Genomic DNA, 26423 nt, shown 5'->3' with positions numbered 1-26423 from the left:
ATCTGCACGTTTTCCAGCATCATATGGTAGTTCTGTATTACTGAGCTTTTCGAAGCTCATTCTATTACTCACCTTTTCAGGTTAAAAGAATTGTACCAGTGCATCTATCGACTTCAGTAAGGGAGTTTTTCCGGCGTTGTAGCAGAGTATGGTACATGTGATTAGGGGGCATGTAATTGTATTTTGATTTATATTAGTGACAAATGATTTTATAAGTTTACATGTTCGGATTAAAAAATTTAAATTTTCCGCTATTTTTACAGTGGGTCGCTCCGGTGGCCCTAATGTGACTTCCTGGATCAGATCGGGCTACCTGCATCGGTCTGGGGGGTTACATGTTCAATTTTTAATTTTACTCTTTCAAGCTAAAGAAAAATGATAAAATTACATCATTAGTGCTTAAACTCTTTAAAATTCATAATTTAAATTTCAATTTTTATAATATTTTCAATCTAATCACTACCATCACCAATATTTAAAATGTAAAAAATGGAAATGAAAAACTGAGCAAAGGAGTTTGTTCATGAACATCAATAAACAAGTCGATAAACGAGCTCATAAACGAGTTTGTTCATTAACATAAATGAATCGAACACACCTCTGTTGCATGTTCGTTTATTTATTAAATGAATATAAAAACTTTTATTCATACTCATTTATTTAACTTAACAAAAGAACATAAACGAATGTTATATAAACGATTCACTGAACCATTTTTAAAATTGTGGTAGTATAAACTAGAATAGAGAATACGTAAGCAGATAGAGCATCAAGCACGCCGCTGGTTCAATATATGAGGGCACTTATCATGATAATAGCAGATGACCATGTATGTAACCATTATATTTATTATTTTAAAACCATAAATTATGAACTTGGTGGCCACAAAATCAGAATACCAATACTAAACATGCTTTTATATCATTTTATCTTACTTTAGATCTTAATATGCGTTGGATCCACGCTTAATCTCTTTTATAAATGAAAAATAAAATATTATTTTATAAAATTAAAATAAATGAATGATAAAGTGTTTTTCTAAGTGAATTAAGAATCGAAAATGGCATCAGAATAGTTGGGTTTACTTTTGGCAAAGCATCTGATAGTCGGCATTTCAGAATAAAAAAAATAGCTTTTCGTTTTTTGGGCGTGATCTGTGACGTTCTCACGTGCCAACTTCAAACCCTTCATTTATTTTTCCCTAAAAAAATGAAACCACCTATCCATGTAAATAATCTAGCTTATGTATTAATAGGGTTGATCAACGAAACCAAGGAAATCAAAAAATCGACACGAATCGAGTAAAATGGTTCAGTTCGGTTTGTTTGATTTTCGGATTGGTTTAAAGTCTCAATTCTATTAATTTGATTCGGTTCGAGTTTTTCATATGAAACCCATTTGTTCCATATTTAACCGAATAGACAATTTTTTAAAAATCATTTATAGTTTCAAGTGAATTTTTCATTAAAAAACTGATAAATCGATAAACTAAACCGTTAAAAAAACCGAACCGAACCGAAAAAATCGGTTTCACATAATTCGATTTTTTAACCATTCGGTTTTGGTTTAAATTCTAAAAATTCATTTATTTCGGTTCGATTCAATTTTTAGTAAAAAACCGAACCGAACTGAATACAACCCTATATATCAAGATGGATTTTAACCCGTTAAAAGAATTTCAGTTATATGTAAATTTCATACTACACACATGGTTGGTATATAAATTTTATATTTTATAATTAATAAAAATGATATATTAATATTATTGTTATTTTTTATTAACAAGTAATTAAAGTATAATATTATATATAATTTTAAAAAATTAATAATTAAATGATCGAGATAGAAATTATATATTAAATGAATGATTGAATAAATAGTTTATATTAACTTTCAATAATAATATATCGTATCGTATTAATGGAAAAAATCTATTTTGTAATGAAAAAATCATTAAACACAAAATGTTAAATTTGAATATATAATTTGAACACTCATTTTTGTATGAAGCTATTTTATACCTATATATAAAAAAAATTACTTATCCACAAAATCGCACAGTTCAAATTACCATTTATTTATTTATTTTGCAAAAGATAAAATAGATGGAATATTATATCATGGGTATGATAAAATGAAAATTCTAGAGAAGATAAATTATCCATCTTCTTGTTCGATAGAGATTTTTTGCAGAAAACAATATAGAAAATGGTTAATAGATGCATATCTACTTCTTGTTCGATAGAGATTTTTATAAGTTTTTTTATTTCATTCTTTTGACATTATTTTATCTTTTAAAAATTACATTTATCTGATAATTTAATTATATTCAAAACTAAATTTTAAGAAATATGTCGAAACATATTTTTATAATTAATTTTCTAGTTTATCACACAATGCAAATGTCAATTTGGATATGATAATGAACATATTTAAAATACAAATTAAATTTTGAATATATACAAATGTTATGTGGATAATTTGGGTCCTACCTTATAAAACAAAATGTTTCATTAAAATATAACAAGATCGTTTTAGCACATTAAATTCAAATTATCAACACAATAAATATATAATGTTTAAAATTTAAATTCACACATTTTAAATACTCCTAATAATGTCATTTAAGAATATGAGTTATAATTTGAAAAAAAAACAACTAAATCAAACTTTTTTTTATTAATTTGAATAAGTACATGATAGTATCTTTTCAAAAATAACTCTCAATTTTTTGATATTAAGTACTCATACTTTTGCCATTCATGGTATGGATCCTTAAGGAATAATAACAATTTATTTATCACGAAATTCATTGTCGTACAATTATATTAAATAAATATAATATTAAAAATTAAAATATAATAAAATAATAAAAATAGCATAAATTTATTTATTTTTCATTATTTATCATTTTTATCCTTCTTATCACTGAAACCTAAATAATGTGACTGTTAAAGAAGGAAAGGTGAAGGGTTACACCGCCGGTTTGGCATTTGAGCCTCCGGTTTTGGCATTTGCATGGCTGTAGTCGCTCTAAAAGCTTCTATCCCACGTGATTTTTGAGTGCGGTTAGTTGGTTGGTTTGTGCTCTTTACTTCTTACCCACCTGTTTCATCGACTGTTGTTTTTAGAAACGACTTTTCCCTATTCTAACCTTCTCCCTGTTTTTTTATTCACAAAGTAATTTCAGAATTTAAAGGAATATTTATTATTTTTTAAAAAATTTGAATTTAAATACCATAATTGTATATGTATTCAAATATTTATTATTAAATATTTAAGTATTTTTTAAATAAATATTATATTATGATGATTTCAGACTAATAATAATTCCTCAATTTATCTTTAATTAAAACAGTAAATTATAGTGTGGGAATGTTTGTTTCAAATTTAACCTCTACTTCCTTTTGAAACAGAGAAACATATACGTAAATAAATTATAAAAGAGAAGCCAAGAAGCATGAAGAATGTGTAGATGGCGGTCATTATAAAAATTAGTTAGGGGTAAAATAGTAAAATAAAGAAACAAAATACCAGTGACGGCACAGAACACCGTTTATTTACTTGGGGAAGTACACAAAGGAAGATCTGGAAGCCTACCGCTGCGGGCCTGCCTGTCCCAACTCACTATTCTATAAAACCCTAACCCCTCCTTTCTCATTTTGCTCTGTCAACTTTCTTTCCTTCCAAACACACTCTCTTTCCCTTGCCATTCATTCAGTCATGTCCTGCTTCATTAGCAAATACGCCGGTAATTCTCCCTCTCTTTTCTATTTCCGTTCTTTTCTTTCTTTCTCTTCTTCCTGCTTTTTCTTAGATTTTATTCTCAACTTCTTCTGTCCATTTCAGTTTTAGTTTTTCTTTTTTGATATGTTACAAGTTTTATGATTTGACCAACTGTATTTTTCCCGTTTAATTGAGTAATGGATCTGGTTGGGTTGGTGGAGGTTTAGACTGGAATGAGACGCTACTTTTTGATGTCTAGATTTCTTCGGATCTTAATAGATCCGATCTCTTCTTTCTCACGGTCAGATCTTCAGTTTGTATTTGGCTAAATATAATTGTTCGCTTGTCTTTCAGAAAGCAACATAATACAATTTTGCAGTTTCTTTAAAAAAGATTTAACTAAAACCAATTCAATTTGCTTTGTTTTGCTTAGCTTTTTTTCTTCATAATATCTGAAAATCTAGATCTGCTTAACCTCATGCATGTACTTTGTTATTGTTTTTTGAATCCATTTTACCTTCTAGTATTTTAGAATATCTATTCTTATGTTGCAACTTGATATGTGCTTTTGAATTATCATTGTATCAATCCAGTTTTAGTTTAAAAAAATTGATTGATTTAAGTTGGTAAGATGTCTCTATGCTTAGAAACTTCATCGTAGATCTGAGATCGCAGAACTCATCTCCTAGACTAATTTTGTTTATCTGTATTTGGATCTCTGTTTCTTAACCTGTACTGGTGAATTGGTGGATTATTATATTTTATCTTAAAAATCATGCAGATGAGCTAGCTAAAAACGCTGCCTACATCGGCACCCCTGGAAAGGGGATCCTTGCTGCTGATGAATCCACTGGCACAATCGGTAAGCGTCTTGCAAGCATCAATGTGGAGAACGTTGAGGAAAACAGACGTGCTCTCCGTGAGCTCCTCTTCACTACTCCCGGTGCTCTCCAATACCTCAGTGGTGTTATTCTCTTCGAGGAAACCCTCTACCAAAAAACTGCTGCTGGTACTATTAGAAACACCTGCACTTGATGCTTTCTTTAAAAGAATGAATGGGTTGTTGATTTCTGATATTGATGATTTGGTATGCAGGCAAGCCCTTTGTTGATCTCTTGAATGAAGGTGGTGTCCTCCCTGGCATCAAGGTCGACAAGGGTACTGTTGAACTTAATGGAACAAATGGTGAGACTTTTACCCAGGGTCTTGATGGCCTTGCCCAACGATGCACCAAGTATTATGAAGCCGGTGCTCGCTTTGCCAAATGGCGTGCTGTTCTTAAGATTAGTGCTAATGAGCCAACTGAACTTGCTATCCAAGAGAATGCCAATGGACTAGCCATGTATGCTGCCATCTGCCAACAGTGTGGCCTTGTCCCAATTGTTGAACCCGAAATCCTTGTTGATGGATCACAAGACATTAATAAGTGTGCTCAGGTGACCGAGCGTGTCCTTGCTGCTTGCTACAAGGCTCTGAATGACCACCATGTCATGCTTGAGGGTACCCTGTTGAAGCCTAACATGGTGACCCCTGGTTCTGAGTCCCCAAAGGTTGCACCAGAAGTCATTGCAGAGTACACTGTCCGTGCCTTGCAACGAACTGTACCAGCTGCAGTCCCAGCTATTGTGTTCTTGTCTGGTGGTCAAAGTGAGGAGGAGGCTACCCGCAACCTGAATGCCATGAACAAACTCCAAACCAAGAAGCCGTGGTCACTCTCGTTCTCATTTGGACGCGCCCTTCAGCAGAGCACTCTTAAGGCCTGGGCTGGAAAGGAAGAGAATCTGAAGAAGGCCCAAGATGCTTTCCTCGTTAGGTGTAAGGCTAACTCCGAGGCCACTCTTGGTACCTACAAGGGTGATGCAAAGCTTGGGGAGGGTGCTGCTGAGAGCCTCCATGTCTCGAACTACAAATACTAAGCCTTAAGGTTTTGTGATCTAATGTCGTATTTTGCGGGTTAAAAAATGTGGTTGGTATCAGTCTTTTAGGTCTTTTCTTGTGGGAGGTGGGGGTGAAATTGCCAAAAATAAGCCTTTTGGGGGTCATTAGTGATCCTTTGGTGTTTTGATGTTTTTTTCTTCTTTTTTGTAACTTTATGTTCAAAACAGTGCTTTATGTTCTCACATAATGAGTTTAAAGCCGCGATTTGGCACAAAAATGAAATCGGTTTTATATGGTAAACTATCCATAGATATATATATAATATTAATTCCACTTTATCCCCTCTCGCTTCAACTGCACCTATTGTACATGAATACAGCGAGGCAAATCTACCTGGAGAGTGGGAGTCCGTTGAAAGAACTAGATTTGGTGATTCCGCCTGGGCTCCCTTATTTAAGATGTTTTACAATAGTTACGTGAGAATGTAGACATTTTGTAACTGGTAAGTGCTTTTTCATCTTTTGCTTTGAATAGAATTGAATGAACTGGGAGTTTGTCAGGGAGCTTGCACTTAATGCCTTTACTGAATTTCCCATGTTCAGTTTACAGATTTACCTTGAAGGCCGTGACCTTTACTCCCACATGCAATACCTATTTGAATGACAAGTCTCGTTCAACACTATCGATAAGATGATTAAATAATAACAGAACATTTGAAAACATAAAGTCCGTTGGGTAGACAGACCATCATCTGTTGCTCGAAAGCGTTTGCTTACATTTAAGCTGATCAGCAAAAAAATCATGCATGCCTATCTCATGTTGAATATAATTAAATTGTGAAATCAGCCATAGTTTTCTTCTTCATCTTACTGGTTTTCAGATTTGCTGAGCTTCAAACCATGTGTCACCCACGAGTTATCTCCATCAGCCATCGAGAAGAAAAAGCAATTACTATCATTTACTGCAGTACCAGTGTTGGAGTTCGAAGGGGAAGAGTTGTCATTTTCTCGGAGTCCCACTGTCTCAGCCTCAGGTGCTTGCTCATTGTTCATTTCACAGTATGCTCTTCCTTGGCAACAGAAAGGCTCATTGTTTTTATAACCGTAATCACTGCACCTTGTGCTCTTGCGTTTCTCGTTACCCTCCTTGGCCTTCATTAGGTAAACGCCAATGCTTATTGTTCCAATTCCATTCTGGTTTTCCATTTCAGTTGCTATCAGTTCATCAAGTGAACTAACAACCTGTAATTCTTTTCCTGCCAGATTATGTAAAGCTTCCATTAAAGCTGCATCACAAGCTTCAATCCATGCTTTCTCTTTAGCCCAAAATTTCTGCTCTCTATCTATCCTGACGGCTTCTTCTTTCGTCCATTCTCCCTCCCTTGATACCCTCTCTTGCACTTTTTGTCCAATCGTCTTTGTCAACTTATCTATCCAAGCCTCTTGTCTTTCCATCAGCTTCTTCATCTGGGAGTCAATGAACTCTTTTATCTTCTTCTTCCATCTCGTAGTACAACCCTTTTTCCTTTTCCTCTCCATTGCTACTGCATTGGTTAAATCATTGTCATCTGAGGCGTAAGTGTCGAATCCAGAGGAATTGGAGAGGCTAAAACTATCTGTGTTTTAGATCAGAGTGAGAAACTTGATGATTTGCTTGACAATTACATTTGAGAGTTCCATGAAACGAGAAACTATTGTCTTGGAGAGAAACTGAACTGCTGGTGTCTCCATATAGAGCTTCAAGGTTTCCCAAGAATTTATGGTGCTTATAATCATGACATCTACACTTCACTTCCCTAGTCTTTTTGAAACACTCGTACAAGTTATCAAATTTCTCCCTTCATGTTTTCCCACTCCTTCTGTATCCATGTTCCTCATACATGATCCTACAACAAAATGAGAGGGGGGGGGGGGAATTAAGGAAACAATAATGAATTAAAGTCGAAAGAAAGAGTTGTCATTTTCTCGAAGTCCCACTGTCTCAGCCCCAGGTGCTTGCTCATTGTTCATTTCACAGTATGCTTTTCCTTGGCAACACAGAGGCTCATTGTTTTATAATCATAATCACTGCACCTTGTGCTCTTGCGTTTCTTGTTACCCTCCTTGGCTTTCATTAGGTGAGCGCAAATGCTTTTTGTTCCAATTCCATTCTGGTTTTCCATTTCAATTGCTATTAGTTAATCAATTGAACTAACACCCTTTAATTCTTTTCTTGCCAGATTCTATAAAGCTTCCATTAAAGCTGCATCACGAGCTTCAATCCATGCTCTCTTTTTAGCCCAAAGTTGTGCTCTCTATCTATCCTGGCGGCGGCTTCTTTCCTCCATTCTTCCTCCCTTCATACCTTATCTTGCTCCTTTTGTTCAATCGTCTTTGTCAAATCCAAGACTCTTGTCTTTCCTTCAACTTCTTCATATGGGAGTCAATGAACTCTTTTATTTTCGTCTTCCATCTCGTAGTACAATCCTTTTTTCTTTTCCTCTCCATGCCGCTGCAGTGATTAAATCAGTCATATGAGGCGTAAGTGTCGAATCTAGAGGAATCAGAACTATAAGTGGTTTAGATCAGAGTGAGAAACTTGATGATTTGCTTGAGAATTGCATTTGAGAGTACCATGAAACAAGAAACTGTTGTCTTGGAGAGAAACTGAACTGTTGGTGTCTCCATATAGAGCTTCAAGGTGTCTAAAGAATCTATGGTGCTTATCATCATGGCTTCTGCACTTCACTTCCCTAGTCTTTTTGAAACACCTGTACAAAATTTTCAAATTTCTCCCTGCATGTTTCCCACTCCTTCTGTATCCATGTTCCTCATACATGATCCTACAACAAAAAGGGGGAAAATTAAGGAAACGGTAATGAATTAAAGTCTAAATATCATTTGACCATTCGAAATTGCCGACAAAGATGTGTCTTTGCAAAGATAATGTCTTTTCACTGATAAGGTACTCACTCATCTTTTTGTAGTAAAAACTTGCAGCCAACACATTTTCAAAGGCAAAACAAGTCAGTAGAAGACTACTGAAATAATCAGTCTTCCTGAACTTGTTCATGGTGTAGTCCTTTTCGTAAATATAATATTAACAGCAAGAAACAAAATGGTGTCTTGTTTCTTTAACATGAACTAAGGTTTATATTTCTTTGTTGAATTAGGGTATGGCGGTAGTATATGAGTGTACCTGGAATCTTGTTCCCACAAATGAGTCATTTGATTAGCTTACTTGAACATGGGATGAAGACGATATCTGATCTCAAGTAGTGTTGAAGTCTGGTGGCCAGGCCATCCCCCAGAAGCACTAGCAATAGAATATGAAGGGAGCTCTTGATGAAGAACACATATATTGGATGATAAGCACCGATTTCTGTATTCACCATTTGCATCATGTCAAAGTCATGGTGAGGCGGTTTTTGTGGTGGAGGCATCAGACCATCCCGGTGGCAGCTGGAGGAGAATAACTAGGGAGGAATTGCTTGGAAATTGGTTGGCCTTTCATTGAGCAGTTCATCAGGCATGTTGTACTGGTGATGGTCCTCCATTGAAGGGCACACCCGGATCGTCTTGCTCCTACAGATATTTTTCTTTCTAATTGCTCTCGAGTAACCTAAGCTAAGTAAGAGAGAAATTGTTGTTTCTCATGTTTAGCTCTTTGTAGAGAGTGATGTAAAACAGTGGAACATGGGGGGAGATAGAGAGAAAGGCAATAGATGAGGGACATGTTTGAAGGCAAGGTGACAAAATAAGATTTGTAGGAGACAAGAGGGTGTCTGCTGGTGAGGCAGGGAATCATGGCATCTACATTCCCCACCCCATCAACCATTGGCCCAAACTATTCATTCTTAAGCTGACTTTAGAAAAGAATCAGTAGGTCCAGGGCAAGAGCTAAAGTGGAGTCTTGTTTGGATTTGAACCTTAAAAAAATAAGGTAGCAATAAAAATGGATATATGATTTTATGTAGAGGTTTACATTTAAGTATTTATATTAAAAAAATAGAAAATGTCAAATTAAAAAATTTTAGGATGTAGAATTAGATCATCGATAAAAATACAAAGAAAATATTTTAAACTATATAAAAAAATTAAGATTTTTAAAAAATACGAATGTATCCCAATGCTCCATGATCTATCCTCATAAGAGTGTGCTCTATTAGATTACAAAAGATTGATGGTGTATTTGTGCTACATGATCATAAGGGGGTGTTTGTTTCACAAAAAAGATTATTACTAGAGGAATAATCTTTTTCAAAATCACATACCCATGTTTGGTTTAGGAGCATTCGTTTGGTTGGGTTAGCAGGAATGTAAGATTACCGTGTTTGGTTAAAGGAATAAAAGATTATTGGAATGTATATTTGACCAAATTGTCCTATTATATATTTGTATAATATTACAAATTGTAAACTATTTATATATTTTCTTTAAAAAATTAAATTCATAATATTTATATATATATATTTTTTTACAAAATTAAAAATATATAAAAGGTTTAATGAAAGGGTAAATTGTTTTAACCCATGAACTTCATATAAAATTTTAATTATAGATTTTTTTTGTAAATCTAAAATAATTTAAGTATAAATTTGTAATTTAACATTCGTAGAATTTTTATTATTCAATGACAAAAGAAGGATATTTTTGAAAAAAATAAAAATTTAAGGGTATTTTAGTCCAAAACGCCGGTAATGTTACAATACCTAAGGGAAGGGAGGTAATGACATTCCCGGTAATATACCCCCAAAAAAATCTACTATTGGTAATAAAACATTACCGGGAATGAGATTCCCGGCCAACCAAATATGGGAATGTGAAATTTCCATCCCATGAGAATCTCACAATCCTTGAACCAAACACCCTGGTTAATAAAACATTACCTACAGTAGCGCTTTTTAGGCTTTTCCCGAAAATGTCACTTCCCTTGTTTCCTTAGGTATTTGTCAATTCCTTCCATTTAGAATGTCTTGAAACAATATGATTATTTCAAAAGGATCCTTCCTTTGTGCATATTGATATATATTTATTTTATTTGTTTTAATTTTTATTGTGATTCTAATTTTTTTAATACTTATTATAAAATAATATAATGTATATAATAAAAAAGTAAAAAATATTAAATTTCTATTTTATTTTGACTATTTATTCTGCATGTGCTTGATTCAAGTTTTATTTTTAAATTTATTTTATTACATTTAATTTTTAGGATTAATTTTCATAAAAACATTTATATATTATAATTTTTATGTTTTCTATTAATCTTGTTAGATAATTTGATATAATATTTCGTTGTACAACTCATACATATATCACGAATAAAATAATAAAGTGTAGCAATTAACACATACTTACATCGGTGTAAATATATAAATGTAATTATATTGATATAATTATGTTTTTTTGTATTTTTAAAGAAATAAAAAATTAAAATATATATTAAGTTATTTGCCTATAAATTTTATTGAATATATATAAATTAGAGAATATAAAATTTTATTTTCTATGAGCTTCCGTGTAAATTTTCAATGATGTTTCTGCCAGAGAAAAAGCTAGTTTGGTTGGGAGCTATGCGGTGAGGTAAGATTGGCTTAAGTTTACAAACAAGGATCTTAGTAATGAGTTTATAAAGAACTATACATAGACTAATCCGAAGAAACTCTTTGAAGCTTAGTGGGTTAGGGGTCTTGGGAATGAGCACTATTTTTTTTTTTTTTTTGAAAATTGGGAATGAGCACTAGGATGGTCTTATTAAGGGCATAATCAATGTTAGAGCTTGAAAAAGTAGATTGAATCAAGATACAAATAAAAGGACCAAGAATTTCTCAATGTCTTTGAAAAAAAATAGGCATAAAGACAATCCGTTCTAGGGGATTTGAGAGGGAACATTGCGAGGAGAACATCTTTGATTTTAAAGGGGTTAAGGACAAGGTCCAAGAGTTGTATCTCGTTAGAGGGGAAGAAGGGTAAGCAATCCGATAAAGGAAATCTCTCGACAATGTTACCATCGAAAGAGTAGAGGTTTCAGAAGAAATTGATGGCCTCATCATGAATCATATCTTCACAAGAGCACGAATCACCAGAGGTAAGCTGGATAGAAGAAATTCAGTTGGCTTGTTTATTGATAATGATTTTTTTATGGAAGTAGGTGGTGTTTTTGCTTCCAGAGGAGCTCTTCATGGTCAAGAATTTACTCAAGTTCATGCTAAAGATTGAACTCGAGGTGAGTTAGAAAAGGATTTTCTGAATTCCCTACAGTTTGACCATTATAGAGTTCTTCTGTTCAGTTATAGAACCAAAGGCTATACAGTTCCAATTATCAGCAGCCTTAGAGAACTTATTGAGAGATCCAATAAAGGGGAAGAGAGTTGCTCTAGTTTTTGTTGATAAGATGATAGTAGTCCTCATGTTTGAGGCAACCCAAACAAAAAGTACCTTTTATGTGCTTGGAAGTAGATTGACCCATAGAAATAAGGAGGGGTCTATGGTTCGATTTCATTCGGATAAGGTGAATAATGAGGGTATTGGGAAAAGCCTCATGCTAGTGGTCGTTACAAAGGCAACAATCAAGGTGAACAACGCAATTACCTTTGTACCAAGTTAATTCGGGTTCTTGGTAACCAAGGTTATGGAAACCGGTGTTAAAAAGAGTAGAGATAAAATTACGGTCAGGTTTGAAATAGCTCGAGTAACCCTTATGATCATCAGGAAAGATTGTGGCATTGAAGTCGCCTAGGGAGATCCAAGTTTCAAAAATGTGCCTAGAAAGCACTCTAAGATAATCCCACAAAGGCTTCCTTTTATTAGGTTCGGGGCTTACTTTGAACCCTGCAATGAACAAATTGAAAGTAGCTAAAAAGGATCTCAACGTGGAGATGATCAAACCAACAAATCTAAATGCCTCCTGAAAACCCCTCACTTCAACACGGAAGTAACGATAGCCTTATCTGCAGAAGACATGCTAGACAAAATAAGTCAAGATTGTTGTCATGAAGATACTAACGAGCAGCACAGTTTAAGTTACGACGATCGCAACCTTGAGCATTCCAAATAAAAATATTTAAATTCATGGATAAATAATAAAAGAGAGAAAATAAATACAAACAATGGTTTATTCAGCCAAGGCTTCAGGGCCATGATGATACGAAACTCCCGATATGGTTGCAAGATCGAAGAGTGGTTATTCGACGAAAAGAGTGCGACTTGATGCTTGGATTTATCTAAAATAGTCGATGATGAGCATGAGTCCCTGGTCGATGGACCTTTATCTAAGCGAAGTATAACATGTGTTCTCTGCATAGAAACCACGTTAATAGCATGGACATATTTAATATTTTTAGAACCCAAAATACCTCTATTTTGTGGAGTCAATGATAGGTTAAGGATTTCTTGGTAGAAGTTAAAATGTCACGATGTGAGATTTCAGGGGAAAAATATATAAGGAAATCAAAGCGGAGATATTAATCAAAGACTGTTGCTTGATTGGGGTGGGTTGTTGATAATTCATGTCATCTTCATAAACGAGATTCGCTGTCTAGTTAATTGTGGAGACTTTTTTGGGAGCTTGATTTACGGGATTGTTTGATTTTTGAAAACGTTTCCCTTTTTCAACAATCATCCTTGGATCGAAATGTTCAATCGAAGTTGTGGTCGCTGGAGTCGGGGGCGACGGTGAAGGGTTATCTTGTTGCATGTTGTCTAGCTGCGAAAGAGTAGAAAGCTTTCGACAGATCTCTTTTAGGTGGCCATAGATTCCATAATGAAAGCAGATAGTCGACAATGACTAATATTCGATAAGCTGTGTGCGACCATTGATAATGAGCTTTGAAATTTGAGGTTTTCTGAGGTTAATGGTGACAACCATGTGGGCAAAACGACCTCGAAAGCCATTGTATGGTTGATAATCAACTTTAATGATGAAACCGATCTAAATATTGATATCCTCAATGATACTACATTTATACAAAGTGATCGATAAACCTGAGAGGCGAATCCAAGCCATGAGCCAATTAAGTGAAGCTTGGGAAAGTTGAAAGTCGATTGACCATGGTTCAATAGTGATATAGTGACCAAAAAAGGTTCATGGTCCCTTAATTAGGACTTTCAGGTAGTCTCCCTGGTCACTGAACTTGACGAGCTAATAATTGGCTTCGAGATCTATCAATTTTATCGGGTGTGAGGATTTCCAGATTCCATAAATTCGATTATGGAGGGTATTGTAACCAAGACGACGACCAAGAATTTTAATGATTGTCGTGAGATCCATGCTCTTGAGGGCTAAAGATAGGATATTTTCAGAGAAATCAATGGTAGGGATTCCTTTCGAAGAACCAAACATGGTATCATCTTCTTTCAATTTGATATCATCGTCATCTAGATCAATAGTGTGTTCAGGCGAGTGAGGATCATTACCACAAGTGACCATGTCCTTGTAAGAAATCAAGGGTTTTGGAGCAGCTTGTGTGTTTTCGGCAAAAAGATCCAGTTCTCATCTCGACGTCATTGTTTCTTTGGGAGCCTAGGATCGACGGAGTTGCCATGAAATTTTTAGAGAAAAGTGCAGATGGTTCGGGGGCAAAAATCCTCATTTAATGCATTGAAAAAAAATATTCTTCAGATATTGCACTTGAAAAATTATTTGTTGAAATGAGGTGATTACTACACTAATATGCTTGGTCGCCAGGTGGTTTGAACAACCAACGAGGTCGCCAGATGGTCCGAACGACCAAGGAGGTTGCTAACTAGTCCTTGCGACCAACCTTGCACTCAGCCTTCAACATGCAGTAGTTGATGCATGGCCCATGCACGTAGGTCGCGATTTGCTCCGTGCGACCAAGCGAAGGTCGCTGTGTCCTCCATACGACCAAGGAGGTCGCCAGGTGCTGCATATGACGTTCATTCCGCCCGTGATCACCTTTGCATGGCTCATGCATGCAACAACAATTGCTGCATGATTTGCAGGCTTTAATAGTAGCACTATTCAAGCATGAATAATGCATTAATTATTGCAGCAATAATTTAGGATTTAGGGGGCCGATTTAGGGTTATATATGGCTTGGCCATTGGGTATGGGGGTACGGTTAAGAAGAAAGAAAGGGAGAAGAAGGAAAGGAAGAAGAAAGAAAGGAAAGGAAGAAGAAAGGAAGAAGAAGAAAGGGAGAAGAAGATATCGGGTAAAAGTTTGTTATTTAAATTATTAGTTTGTTAGTTTAAATTATATTATATTAGCTTGTTAGTTTAAGTTATATATTATATTATATAAAAAATTAGGTAATTAGTTTCTTAGTTTCTTAGTGTAAGTTATATTATATAAAAAATTATTTAATTAGTTTGTTAGTGTGTTTAAACTTATATTAGTTTGTTTGTTGAAGTTGAAGTTATATTATAAAAAAAGTTAATTAGTGCTTAATTAATTTGTTAGTTTGTTAGTTTAACTAAGTTATGTTATAATAAAAAATAGTTTATTATTTTAAGTTATAATTTGTTATTTTTTGTTGTTGTGTAAATTAGTATTATATTAGATTATATAAAATTAATTTGTTTAATTTATTGTTGTTTTAAAAAAAATATTTTGTTTACACCTACAGGGCATTATTCCACAACTTTTACCTACCTACGATTGATTTGAAGAAAGAAAAAAGAAAGGAAAAGAAAGGAAAGGAAGAAGGTATAAATACGCGGTTAATTTGTTATTTTTTATTGTTGTGTATGTGTAAATTAGTTAGTTAGTTAGTTAGTTTATATTAGATTATATAAATTTAATTTGTTTAATTTATTGTTGTTTAAAAGAAATTTGTTTACACCTACAGGGTATTATTCCACAACTTTTGCCCACCTACATATTGATTTGAAGAAGAAAAAAGAAAGGAAGAAGACATAAATACGTAGGTAATTTGTTATTTTTTGTTGTTGTGTATGTGTAAATTGATTAGTTAGTTTATATTAATTGTTTAAAAAATTTCCCATGCAAACCACCTTTGGATCTCTCGGCGTCTTCACCATGCAACTACCCTTTGGAATGCTCGGTATTTAAAAATTAGTTAATTAATTTTTCATTTGAGTAAGGAGTAAAAATTGAATCGAATATAATATTAAAATTTATAAAAATAAATTAACAAATTTGTTTGATATTTAAAAAATTCAAAAATATTATCAAACTAATCATTATTAAAACATTATTATCAAATCATTATCAAATCTTATAATTTTATTATTAGTAATCATTATTAAATCAGTAGTATCAAATCTAAATCATTAAATATTTATAATAAATAATTATTAATAATCATTATTAAATCATTAAATATTAAATCATTAGATTAATAATAATTATTAAATAATTATTAAAAATATTAGTAAGCATTCCCCCTTTTTCCCCCACCCCCGTGACTACCCTGCATGCACTGCTCCCTGCAGCACTGCTCCATGCCCGTGAATCTGCAGCAATCCTCCATGCACGCATTTAAAAGTTGGTGCAATTATTGGTGCAATATTGGTTATTTTTTTAATTAATTTATTTTTTATTCAAATTAATTTAGATTATTTTTTATTTTATCGTTAATATTTAATTTAAAAAATATCAAAATTTTATTTTATCGTTAATATAATAGTATATTATATTATTTATTTAATGATTTATGAAATTATCTTATCAAAATTTTTAATCTAAATTTATATATTTTTTTATTTGTAGAGAAAATGAGCAACAATTTTTTCACAATTATCTATTATAATGGACATATTATGGAAAATGAGGTCGGAGTTGTTTTTCAGTCTGAAAAACCAATAAATATAAAGTTCAAAAGAGACATCACATTTGTAGAAATGAAGCAGAAGATAGAAAGAAAAATTCGAGCTACAGTTGATGGTTTGATGTACAGGTTTTTGATGTCCCAACCCAGTCAGATATGTTGCAGTGCCACTTGAAGAAGATGAAGTTATTAGAACCATGATTGGATTACATGAGTCAACCAATATAGCAGTTATTGAGTTATTTGTTGATGTGCGTAATATATATGATGTTCTTGGGTCATCAAGAAATGTGGCTCGAAATCCATCTAAAATGACTTTCGATAGTGAGTTTGAGGACTCGACATACATGTGCCCAAACAGTTTTATGGCACTATTGGAAAGTGAAAATGAAGTCGGAGGGATATCCGTAGCAGCAGAGTATGAGACGAGAAGCATACACCATTCAGAATTGACTGTTGATATTGATGCTGAAAATCGATGGGGAGAAATTCATGATGATTCAAGTGAAAATAAAGAAACTGAAGAACCTGTTTTGGGTGACGATAATTTTTTCGGTGGAGGTGCAATTAACTTGGCCATTGATGAAGTTTCGACACCGTATGAAGCTACTCCTCACATGTACGAGATAGATTATGATGTGATGAGGGCACCTGAATTCCCATACATGCCACATTTACCTCCGTAGCAAATGGCTGAATCATCCAAAAATTCTGGTGAATTTTCAGTTGGGGTGTAATTCAGAGGAAAAAATGAAGTTACGCTGGCGATTAAAGAGTATTTCATTAAATGTCATGTTGATGTCCATGTTGTAGAGTCCAACCAGAAAACCCTATACGTGAAGTGTGTTAAATATGGCCCAGAGTACAAGTGGAAGATCAGAGTGTCGAAAATTCAAAGGCATGATGCTTGGGTCATCACAAGGTACAATAGTCCTCACACATGTTTACGAAACTCCATCGAACAAGACCACCAACTATTGGACTCCGATGTAATATGTGAATACGTGAAGGTGATGGTTGAAAAGGATCCAATGATCTCTTGTTCAGTGTTAGCTGCATCTATTCGAAGCCAATTTGGATACCAAGTGAAATATGGCAAGGTGTGGAATGTGAAGATGAAGGCAATGAAGCTGATGTATAGAGATTGGGATACATCATACAATGAGCTACCACATTTTCTATAAGCAATGAAGCGATTTATCCCATGAACCATAGTGAAGTCTCAAACCATACCCGCATATGACGAAGAAGATTAACTTATGCCAGGGAAGAAAATATTTCATAGAATTTTTAGGCATTCAAGTCATGTATTGAAGGATTTCCACTTTGCAAACATATGATCCAAGTAGATGGTACGTGGTTGTTTGGTCAATATAGGCATGTACTCTTGATGGCAGTTGCTCAATATGGTGAGCGAAATATCTTCCCAATTGTATTCACCATTGTTGAGGGAGAGACAACAAAGGCTTGGGATTTCTTTTTAACCAATCTACGTCAATATGTCGTTCGAGAAGATGGAGTTTGCTTGATATTGGATAGAGGAACGAGTATTTTGGTGGCAATTGAATGACCATGAAGTTGTTGGATACCTCCGCATGCATATCTGACATTTTTTATTCGTCATATTGGTAAGAATAATATCGATCAGTTTCATAACGCACACATTCGTAGCGAGATAGTAAGCATGGGTAAGTTTTATTTTCAATATGTATGCATTTTTATGTGGTTTTTTTAATTGAGGTTTAACACAATATATTATGAAACAGGATACGAACTATGCCAACCAAATTTTGATAAGAGATTGGAGAATTTGAAGGTATTTTATAATGATCAGCGTGTTTGGAAGTGGGCTTCAAAAATACCGCGAGAAAAATGGTTGCAAGAATATCGCGGGAAAAATGGTCGTAATAATACGATGAAGGTCGACGATACAGACACATGACCACAAACCTTGCTGAGACCTTTAATTCGGTACTAAAAGGTACACATCAGCTCCTAATAGCGAGTGTGGTGAAAGAGACGAACTTTAGGTTGACTAAGGTTTGGTCCGATAAAGACAAGGAAATTGAGTGTCTCATAAATAGAGGTCAAACTTGGGCTCCTACAGTGGTGGAAGTAATGAAAGCAAATGAGCGATTAGCAACATCAATGCTTGTTCATAATTTCGACCGAGTTGGTCATACTTTTGTTGTTTCATGCATACGCCATAACGAAGAAGGAGAAGACCAAACATTTAGAGTTGATTTATAACACAAATAGTGTGATTGTGGTCACTTTCAGGCATGGAGATATCCATGTGCTCATGCAGTCGCTACAGGTATATATGCTGGTGTAAGCGCATACACTTATATTGATGAATGCTTTCACCTACATAGGATATTAAATGTCTACAACTATGCATTCATGCAGATCCCAAATGAATCATATTGACCCAAAAGGATCATGACAAATGGTTACTGTAACATCCCAAACTAGGGGTTAGTGGCTAAATTGTAAAGTTTAAGAATTTGATGAATTAAGTAGAAGAATGGAATAATTTGATGATTTATTTGGAAATAATTCCTAAAAGTTGTTAATAATTATTAAAGTAGATGAAGGGCAAAATGGTCATTGAACAAAGATAATATTAAATATTAATAAATGGGTATTATAATATATGAGAGGTATGATTGAAGAGATAAGTTTTAGACTTATCTTCTTCATCTTCATCTTCTCTCAAACGTGAAGAGCCAACTTGCAAAGGTGAGTTTCTTTGTTAGTTGGTTATTTGCTAAATTTATGGTTGGGTTTTGATCATTAGATAATAACTAAGCTTAAGGAAAGCTTAGGTTATCTTAAGATTGAAAGATAAAGAAGTAATGAAAGATTAAAGAAAATGGGTTTTTAAAGGAAATTTTGGAAAAGAGTTAATAAGAGATTTTTAAGATGGAATTTGACTTGTCATCAAGAAGAATAAGAGATTTATGAAGTTAGAAAAGATTTATAACAAATTTGAAAGTTTAGTAAGATTCTTAATTTTAAGAATCTTGATGAAATATGGAAGATAAATATGATTTATATGGACATAAGTTGGTTTCAATAATGATAGTTGAGTTTAAAGTCATAATAGGGGATTAAAATAGAAGAATTGAATGAAGAATTGATGAATTTCGGGCTTGAAATGCAATTTCTGGACAAGGTGCATCGATGCACATTCATAAGTGCATCGATGCATTCCTTTAAAACAAGAACATCGAATGCCTTTGATGCATCGATGCATAGCTAATGCATCGATGCATCCTTTTAAAATAAAAACATCGAATGCATTTTATGCACCGATGCACAAGTAGTGCATCGATGCATACCTTCATTGAAAGAGGAAATGGGCTTTTCTCTTAGCCTAAGAAGTGACAGTTTAGAATATATCAATTGGAATATTGATATGAATCTGTGTATTGTTATGTAGAGATAGAAAGTGATCCGTTTCAGGACAATTGAGGAATTAGAATCGAATCAAAGCAAAGCTAAGGTGAGTGCAATTTATTTTGTACTTATTTTATTGAATTAACATTGGCTTGTGATGAGCCAGTGATGGAGTTATTATGGTAAGAAGTAACTTCTAAATTGTTATGTGATTACCATGTATGCATTAATACATAGAAATAGATGGATGCTATGTTATATGATTTATATGCTTAAGTGAAAATGCAACATATGATATATGTTATTTGACATGACATGCATGGTTACATGAAAGAAAGCTATGTGACTACATGTATATGTGAAAGAAGCTATAAGCTTATATGCACATGTGATATATGTGATATGATATGAGATATATGGTTACACATACATGTGGTATGTGACAGAAGAGAAAGAACAAGTGATACGAAATGTATAAATAAATGCCCATAGTATATGATACGAGAGCTATAGGTATAGTTGGCATGCCAAGAGTCGAGGGTTTTACCTATGTCTTTCGAGACATATGGACAGTATACCTATGTTCTAAGGAACATATGGATAGTTTACCTAGGTTCTTTGGGACCTATGGACAGTTGCCGAGGTTCTTTATGACCTCTGGATAGTTACCGGGGTCTGTGTGACCTCTGGATAGGTCCTTCGGGACATTTATACGAGCTGTGGTGACAGCATTAGTGCACAACCTCAATGTACTCACATACCTCTATTCTCAATAATATACATGGGCAATGAAATTGAAAGACAAATGAAAGTGAAAGTGATAAAAGAAGGTAAGTTGCATGTGTGCATGACCTGATTGTATATTGTTATCATACCATATATTCATGCATATTGATATGTAGTGATTCAATGATATGAATGCACATACATGAATTATATGTGTTATATGATGAGTATATGGTAAGTGGAAAGGATTATTGATAGTGTTTGTATATGTATGTCTTTTATTTATATGAAATGATATATGGTTATATTATATGTTTTATATGCCTCACTAAGTCTATGACTTAGCGTGTAAGTGATTTACACGTAGGTACCAAGAACGAGAAGTGAAAGAATAGAAGTGGCAAAGACAGTATCACTACTAAAAGATCAGATCAGAAGTATTTGACAAAGTATGTATTTGGTTATGTATAATGTGTTGGCATGTAATAAGTCATTAAGTACGAGCACTCTGATCAAGTCTGTATTTTGTTTTAAATAAAGTTTTAAATTTCCCGGGATTTTTCTTAAGAGTCAAGATTTGAAAAGTCAATGTGACACGTCGGACTCGTATCCGGGTCGGGTACGGGTTGGGGGTGTTACAGTTACCAAATCTAATGCTTCGTAGAAGTCCAAAGGGTCGACCTGAGTCCAGTCATATTCATACCAGTATGGATTTCCATGCTAGAGAGAGAGGTCAACCAAAGAGATGCGGATTATGTAGGGGTGAAGGTCATTCAAAAAACAAATGTCCTAATTTACCAAGATATAGGCCTCATTAGTAATCATATATGTATTTTTACGTATTTATATATTTGATTTTGTAATAATGAACCTATTTTTATCTTAAATTATTAAATCTTTGAATTTAAGTTGAATTTATGTTTTATAACTAATAATTATTAAATCGAATTTATGTTTTTTTAATAATATCATATTTATATTTTTTTTCTCATTTAATATTAATTATTGCAATTTCTTAATTGTAAAAATCATTTCAAGTTCAACGAAAATAACATCTTCTTTATAATTATAGCATGAACATGAACATGGATATAATTTTCTATGATTTGTATCAAATAATCAAATTAAATAATTATGGATGCGAATAAAAATAAATAAATAGATTGATATAAGTGAATAAATAAAACGTTAAGTATTTAGTTGAGAATTTATAATAATATAAGGGTTTAACGTGTAATTTGAAAAAAATAATTAAGTGACTAAATACGTAATTTAAATTGAATTTATTTTTTTCACCATTTCTTTTTAAATTTCACGTGGAGGTATGCATATATAATATTATAATATTTAAGTTATAACTAATATTTAATTTAACATATTTAAGTTTATTTTAAATTGAAATTTATATATTTAAGTTAAGGTTAAACAATTCTAAATATGTAACTTATGTTTACAAAATAAAATACTACTCTAATTTAAATATTTAATTTTAAACAAATAACAATTGAGTTTATAATTGTTGTTGATGTCGGGGTGTTGTTGAATGATAATGTCGGGGCGGACATCTAATGCGTTGTGGTCGTTGCGGTTGCTCAGGAGTATGGTAGCCATCCTCCTCATTCATTGGAGGCATTTCAACTGGTGTTGTAAATATATTCCAACCACTATCCTCTGCCATTCCACCAGTTTGCACTTTCATCCCACTTGGAAATGTTGACTGACAAATACTGGTATTTGACATCATAGATGTCATTTGGTCAAAGTCATACGTTGACTCAAACATGGGAGAGTAGATGGGTGCCTGAGGCTGCACAAACTCTGGTACGTATGTTGTGACAGTAGAATTATCAAATGCATGATGCAACGATCCCGCATTGCCAAACGGTTGTGGTGCGCTATTATCCACATAGGTTATTTCCGCTTCAAGTTGTTGAGATGAACTCCCAGTCCCACTCGATAGAGAGTATTCAGCTTTACTAATTTTTTTCTTAAATTTCAAAAACTGTCGTCTTTCTACCCTTGTTGTTAAGAACGACTTTCCATTATCCCAATAATAATCAAGGTAAGCCGAAGTCTCAAAATTAAAGTCATCATCTTGAATGGGATCAAGAGTTGACAAGAATGAAGCCCTATTGTTCCAAGCATTAATGTATCTTGCATGCTTCTCAACCCAATTCACATTTTCTTTACGGCGACCATCTAATTTATGGAGGTGGAGGTGGTCATGATCCCATGGACTCTGCGGAATAGGTTGATGGAAGTCGAATTGCCTCAACACTCTATCCGCAAATTGGATCTCAACAAAAGCAAAATTAATCAATGATGTAACATCACACCAATATTGACACCCATAAAAAACATCGTGTGGCACACACACCATAATTTTTGCATCTGCGTATGGTCTCCAATTAAACTGTAAAATTAAAATAACAATAAAATTGATTTAAATCAAATAATATAGTTAAATTAAATAATAATTAATAATAACATATTATATATACCTCATTTTTACCCTTAATATTGATATTCAGCCTAAACTCTTTAATATTGTTGTGCACCAACCCATGCCTTCTATTTTATGCCTTCATCTGTATATCAATCAAAATAAAAATATGGTTCAATATTTTTAATCAAAATAAATAATTTATAATTAATATTTTATATTAAATAGAGAATTCATATTACCTTCCGACAAGTGGAAAATCAACCGCAGTCCGACTAATCGATGTCAAAAACAGAAGTCTATGCCAAGCCCATGATTGTAGCAGCATCAGACATCCACCGATTTCTGTTGTATTATTATTATTCACGACTAATGTCGCCTTGCACATCTCACAATACAAGAATGCCAATATCGTTGATCCTCAGCTATATTGCCTAGTATTCACAAAATTTCTTAAAAATAGAAGATATTGAGTGTGAATTAGATTATCGGATTTATCTGGCATCAAAATTCCCCAAATCAACTACAATATATATGCTCGTGTTGCATATATAATTTATTGTTTTGTACTATTTGGTTGGAGCTGAAATTGATTATTCAACCATGATAACCTCCCACGCCACCATTTACACTCTGGTTTTACTGGCATTTGCCCAAGAAATGCACTGTAAATTTATTCCACATTATTGTACTCATTTGTCATTACCACTAGTATCCCATTTGTTTGGACCTCGAGTTACATTGCCACATCCTCCAAAGTTATCGTACATTCTCCACACGAAAAATGAAATGTATGCGTTTCTGATCTCTAACGTTCAATCAACGCACTGATCAAATCTGAGACCAACTTGTATTCTCGCACAAATGTTACATATTAAAATCCAACCTGTTGCAAGTTTTATTCTATCAATTGGTGTGGCTTAGCCGGAATATTTAGCCGACGACGAAGGACTCGCTGCTCGTCCTCCTGCTATTAAATAATTCAAAAAATTTATCACAATCATAAACTAATATTCAAATATTTAATAATAATAATTCATTAAACAAATATTTTATTTTATTAAATAATAATAACACCATTATTCCCAAATGAGTATAAATAGGTTGATTGTCAAGTCTTGGCAGTATATTTTGGTCAGCCATTCGAATGAATCTGTTAAAAAAATTAAACAACAATATTTAAAAAATCATTTAATATAATCTAATATAAACTAACTAACTAATTTATAAAACAACAAAAAATTATATAATAACTTATAATATAATAAACTAATAAACTAACAAACTAAATTTTTTAAAATATAACTTAAACGTGAATTTTGCCCTTAAACAACTAATACACTATTATTTTATATAAGTTAAACTAATAAACTATTTTTTATTATAATATAACTTAAACTAATAAACTAATAAACTAAACATTTTATATAATATAAATTCAACAAACAAATATAACTTAAACTATTTAACTAACAAACTAATTAAATATTTTTTTTATATATAACTAACAAACTAATTAAATAATATTTTTATATATAACTAACAAACTAATTAAATAATTTTTTATTTACGTATAATATAACTAAAACTAACAAACTAATATAACTTAAACTAACAAACTAATTAACTAAATTTTTGTTTCACCCTAAACCCTAAACTAACAAACTAATAATTTAAAATAATAAACTAATTTAAATATTAAAAAATTACCTCACGATGAAGGCTTGAAACTTATCTCCCTTTCTTCTTCTTCCTTTCCTTTCCTTTCTCTATTCTCCCTTTGTTTCTTTCCTCGACTCCATCGTTAACCCCCATATCTAATATATAACCCACCCGGCTGCAATAGTGCAACAATTATTTCACGTATTAACTAAGGTTGTTGAAGGCGGTTGAAGGCTACAATAATGCAGCAATTATTGTTGCATGTAGGGGAGTAGAGGCATGCAAGGGAGTAGGGAGGCGATCACGGGGCTTAGTCGCATGGCTTGCATGGCGACCTGCACATGTCGTTCGGATTGCATGGCGACCTGTATAGGTCATTCGGACCACCTGGCGACCAAGCATATTATTGTAATAATCACTAAATTTCAGCAAATAATTCTTCAAGTGCAATATCTGAAGAATTTTTTTTCAATGCATTATTACGTGAATTTTTCCAAATGAGTGGTTCAAGTAGTTAAGTTTTTATAATGTATGTACTTATGAATCAATATTATCTTATAATCATCTAGATTATTTAAAAAATTGTACGTGTGATATGATCTCATTAACATAAACACTACTTAATTATCATTTTATAAATGATTTAATATTATTTAATTTTTTTAAATATAATATTTTTTGTTAAAAAGTAATTAATTAATTGCATGATATTAAATTATAGGAAAAATAATTGATAAATTGAATGTTATTGATACTATTTATAATAAATCATCTCACTTAATATCAAATAATAATAATAAGTGACGTAATAATAAATAATTCACTTGATGAATAAATTTATAAATTAAAATTATATAAATTTAATCATACATATTATCTTTTCAACAAACGTCAAGTTTCTTCATCAAATTGTCTTAACCTTTCAAACATTTCTTCTCCACTATATTAGGCTAGTTGATATATAATTTATGCGTGACTTTGGAATAGAAAAAATAATGTTGTTGTGTTTACTTTTGTGATAGTTCGTTGTTGTATACTGAGAGACTAACATCTAACATTTCTCAAAGCATCAAGGAGATGACGGATTTATCTTAAGAAAACTGTTTATAAAAATTTCAACAAAATTTTTTTTATTTGAATTTGCTCATTTGATAACATATCCACATACAAATAAATAATTTTATTTTTTATTTTGTATTATTTTGTTTTGTTTAATTCAATAATGATGTCTACTTATTATTACTTTAATTTTTAGATTAGCATTTTATATAACAATTTTAGATGATCAAAATTTGTTATGTGTTGGTACGATTTTGTAATGAATTACCCCATTCCTATTCTTAGATGATAACAAAAACATGGCTGAAAATGAGTTCATCGAACAAAAAATAAATAGTTTATTTATTTAGGTCCAAACAAACAGAGAAATAGGCCAAATTCCAAATGGGCTTTGAATCAAACATTTGGAGTGAAGATAAGAAAGGTAGCAGAGCGGCATAAATGCACCGCATTCCACGCATCCACATCACCTCCAAAATAACATACATACACGTCCAAGTCTAAGCTTGTCGGTTTCACACGTGGTCATGGATCTGCTGCATCCACATCTATGATAAAATATTCGTTGACTTTTGTCCGTATCTTGTTTTGGATTTGGGATGGGCATGGGTCGGGTTTCTACTAATCCGACCCGATCTGAAAATTTTATATACTTCACTTGAGTCGACTCGACCCAAAAAATATATACCCTCCACCCCATTTGAACTTGACCTAATTTTTTGAGAGAAAATCCGAACTCAACCCGAACCAAAATAATAAAAAATATTATTTTTATTTAATAAAAATAGAGAT

General features: G+C 32.9%; 1 protein-coding gene and 1 pseudogene across 1 annotated transcript; one reads left to right on the top strand and one right to left on the bottom strand.

Annotated features, from left to right (window-relative positions):
• Positions 1-3619: 3619 nt before the first annotated feature.
• Positions 3620-5794, top strand: LOC120171250 (fructose-bisphosphate aldolase 6, cytosolic-like). The gene is made up of 3 exons (XM_039178983.1): positions 3620-3751; positions 4508-4735; positions 4822-5794. Exons 1-3 carry the CDS (start codon positions 3724-3726, stop codon positions 5640-5642), a joined length of 1077 nt encoding a protein of 358 aa, XP_039034914.1. The 5' UTR covers positions 3620-3723; the 3' UTR covers positions 5643-5794.
• Positions 5795-6470: 676 nt separating this feature from the next.
• LOC120171248 lies at positions 6471-14013 on the bottom strand (annotated as a pseudogene).
• Between the last annotated feature and the right edge of the window lie 12410 nt (positions 14014-26423).

This window comes from Hibiscus syriacus, unplaced genomic scaffold (assembly GCF_006381635.1).
Source record: "Hibiscus syriacus cultivar Baekdansim isolate YM2019G1 unplaced genomic scaffold, ASM638163v2 tig00111817_pilon, whole genome shotgun sequence".
In the NCBI taxonomy this organism is placed as follows: Eukaryota; Viridiplantae; Streptophyta; class Magnoliopsida; order Malvales; family Malvaceae; genus Hibiscus; species Hibiscus syriacus.
Note: the sequence above shows the minus strand (reverse complement) of the source record. Positions and strands in the feature narration are given on the sequence as shown.

Coding starts and splice junctions, on each gene's coding strand:
- LOC120171250 (XM_039178983.1), top strand. CDS start 3,724: ATGTCCTGCTTCATTAGCAAATACGCCG. Junction 3,752..4,507: donor CTTCATTAGCAAATACGCCG/GTAATTCTCCCT, acceptor AAAATCATGCAG/ATGAGCTAGCTAAAAACGCT. Junction 4,736..4,821: donor CTACCAAAAAACTGCTGCTG/GTACTATTAGAA, acceptor TTTGGTATGCAG/GCAAGCCCTTTGTTGATCTC.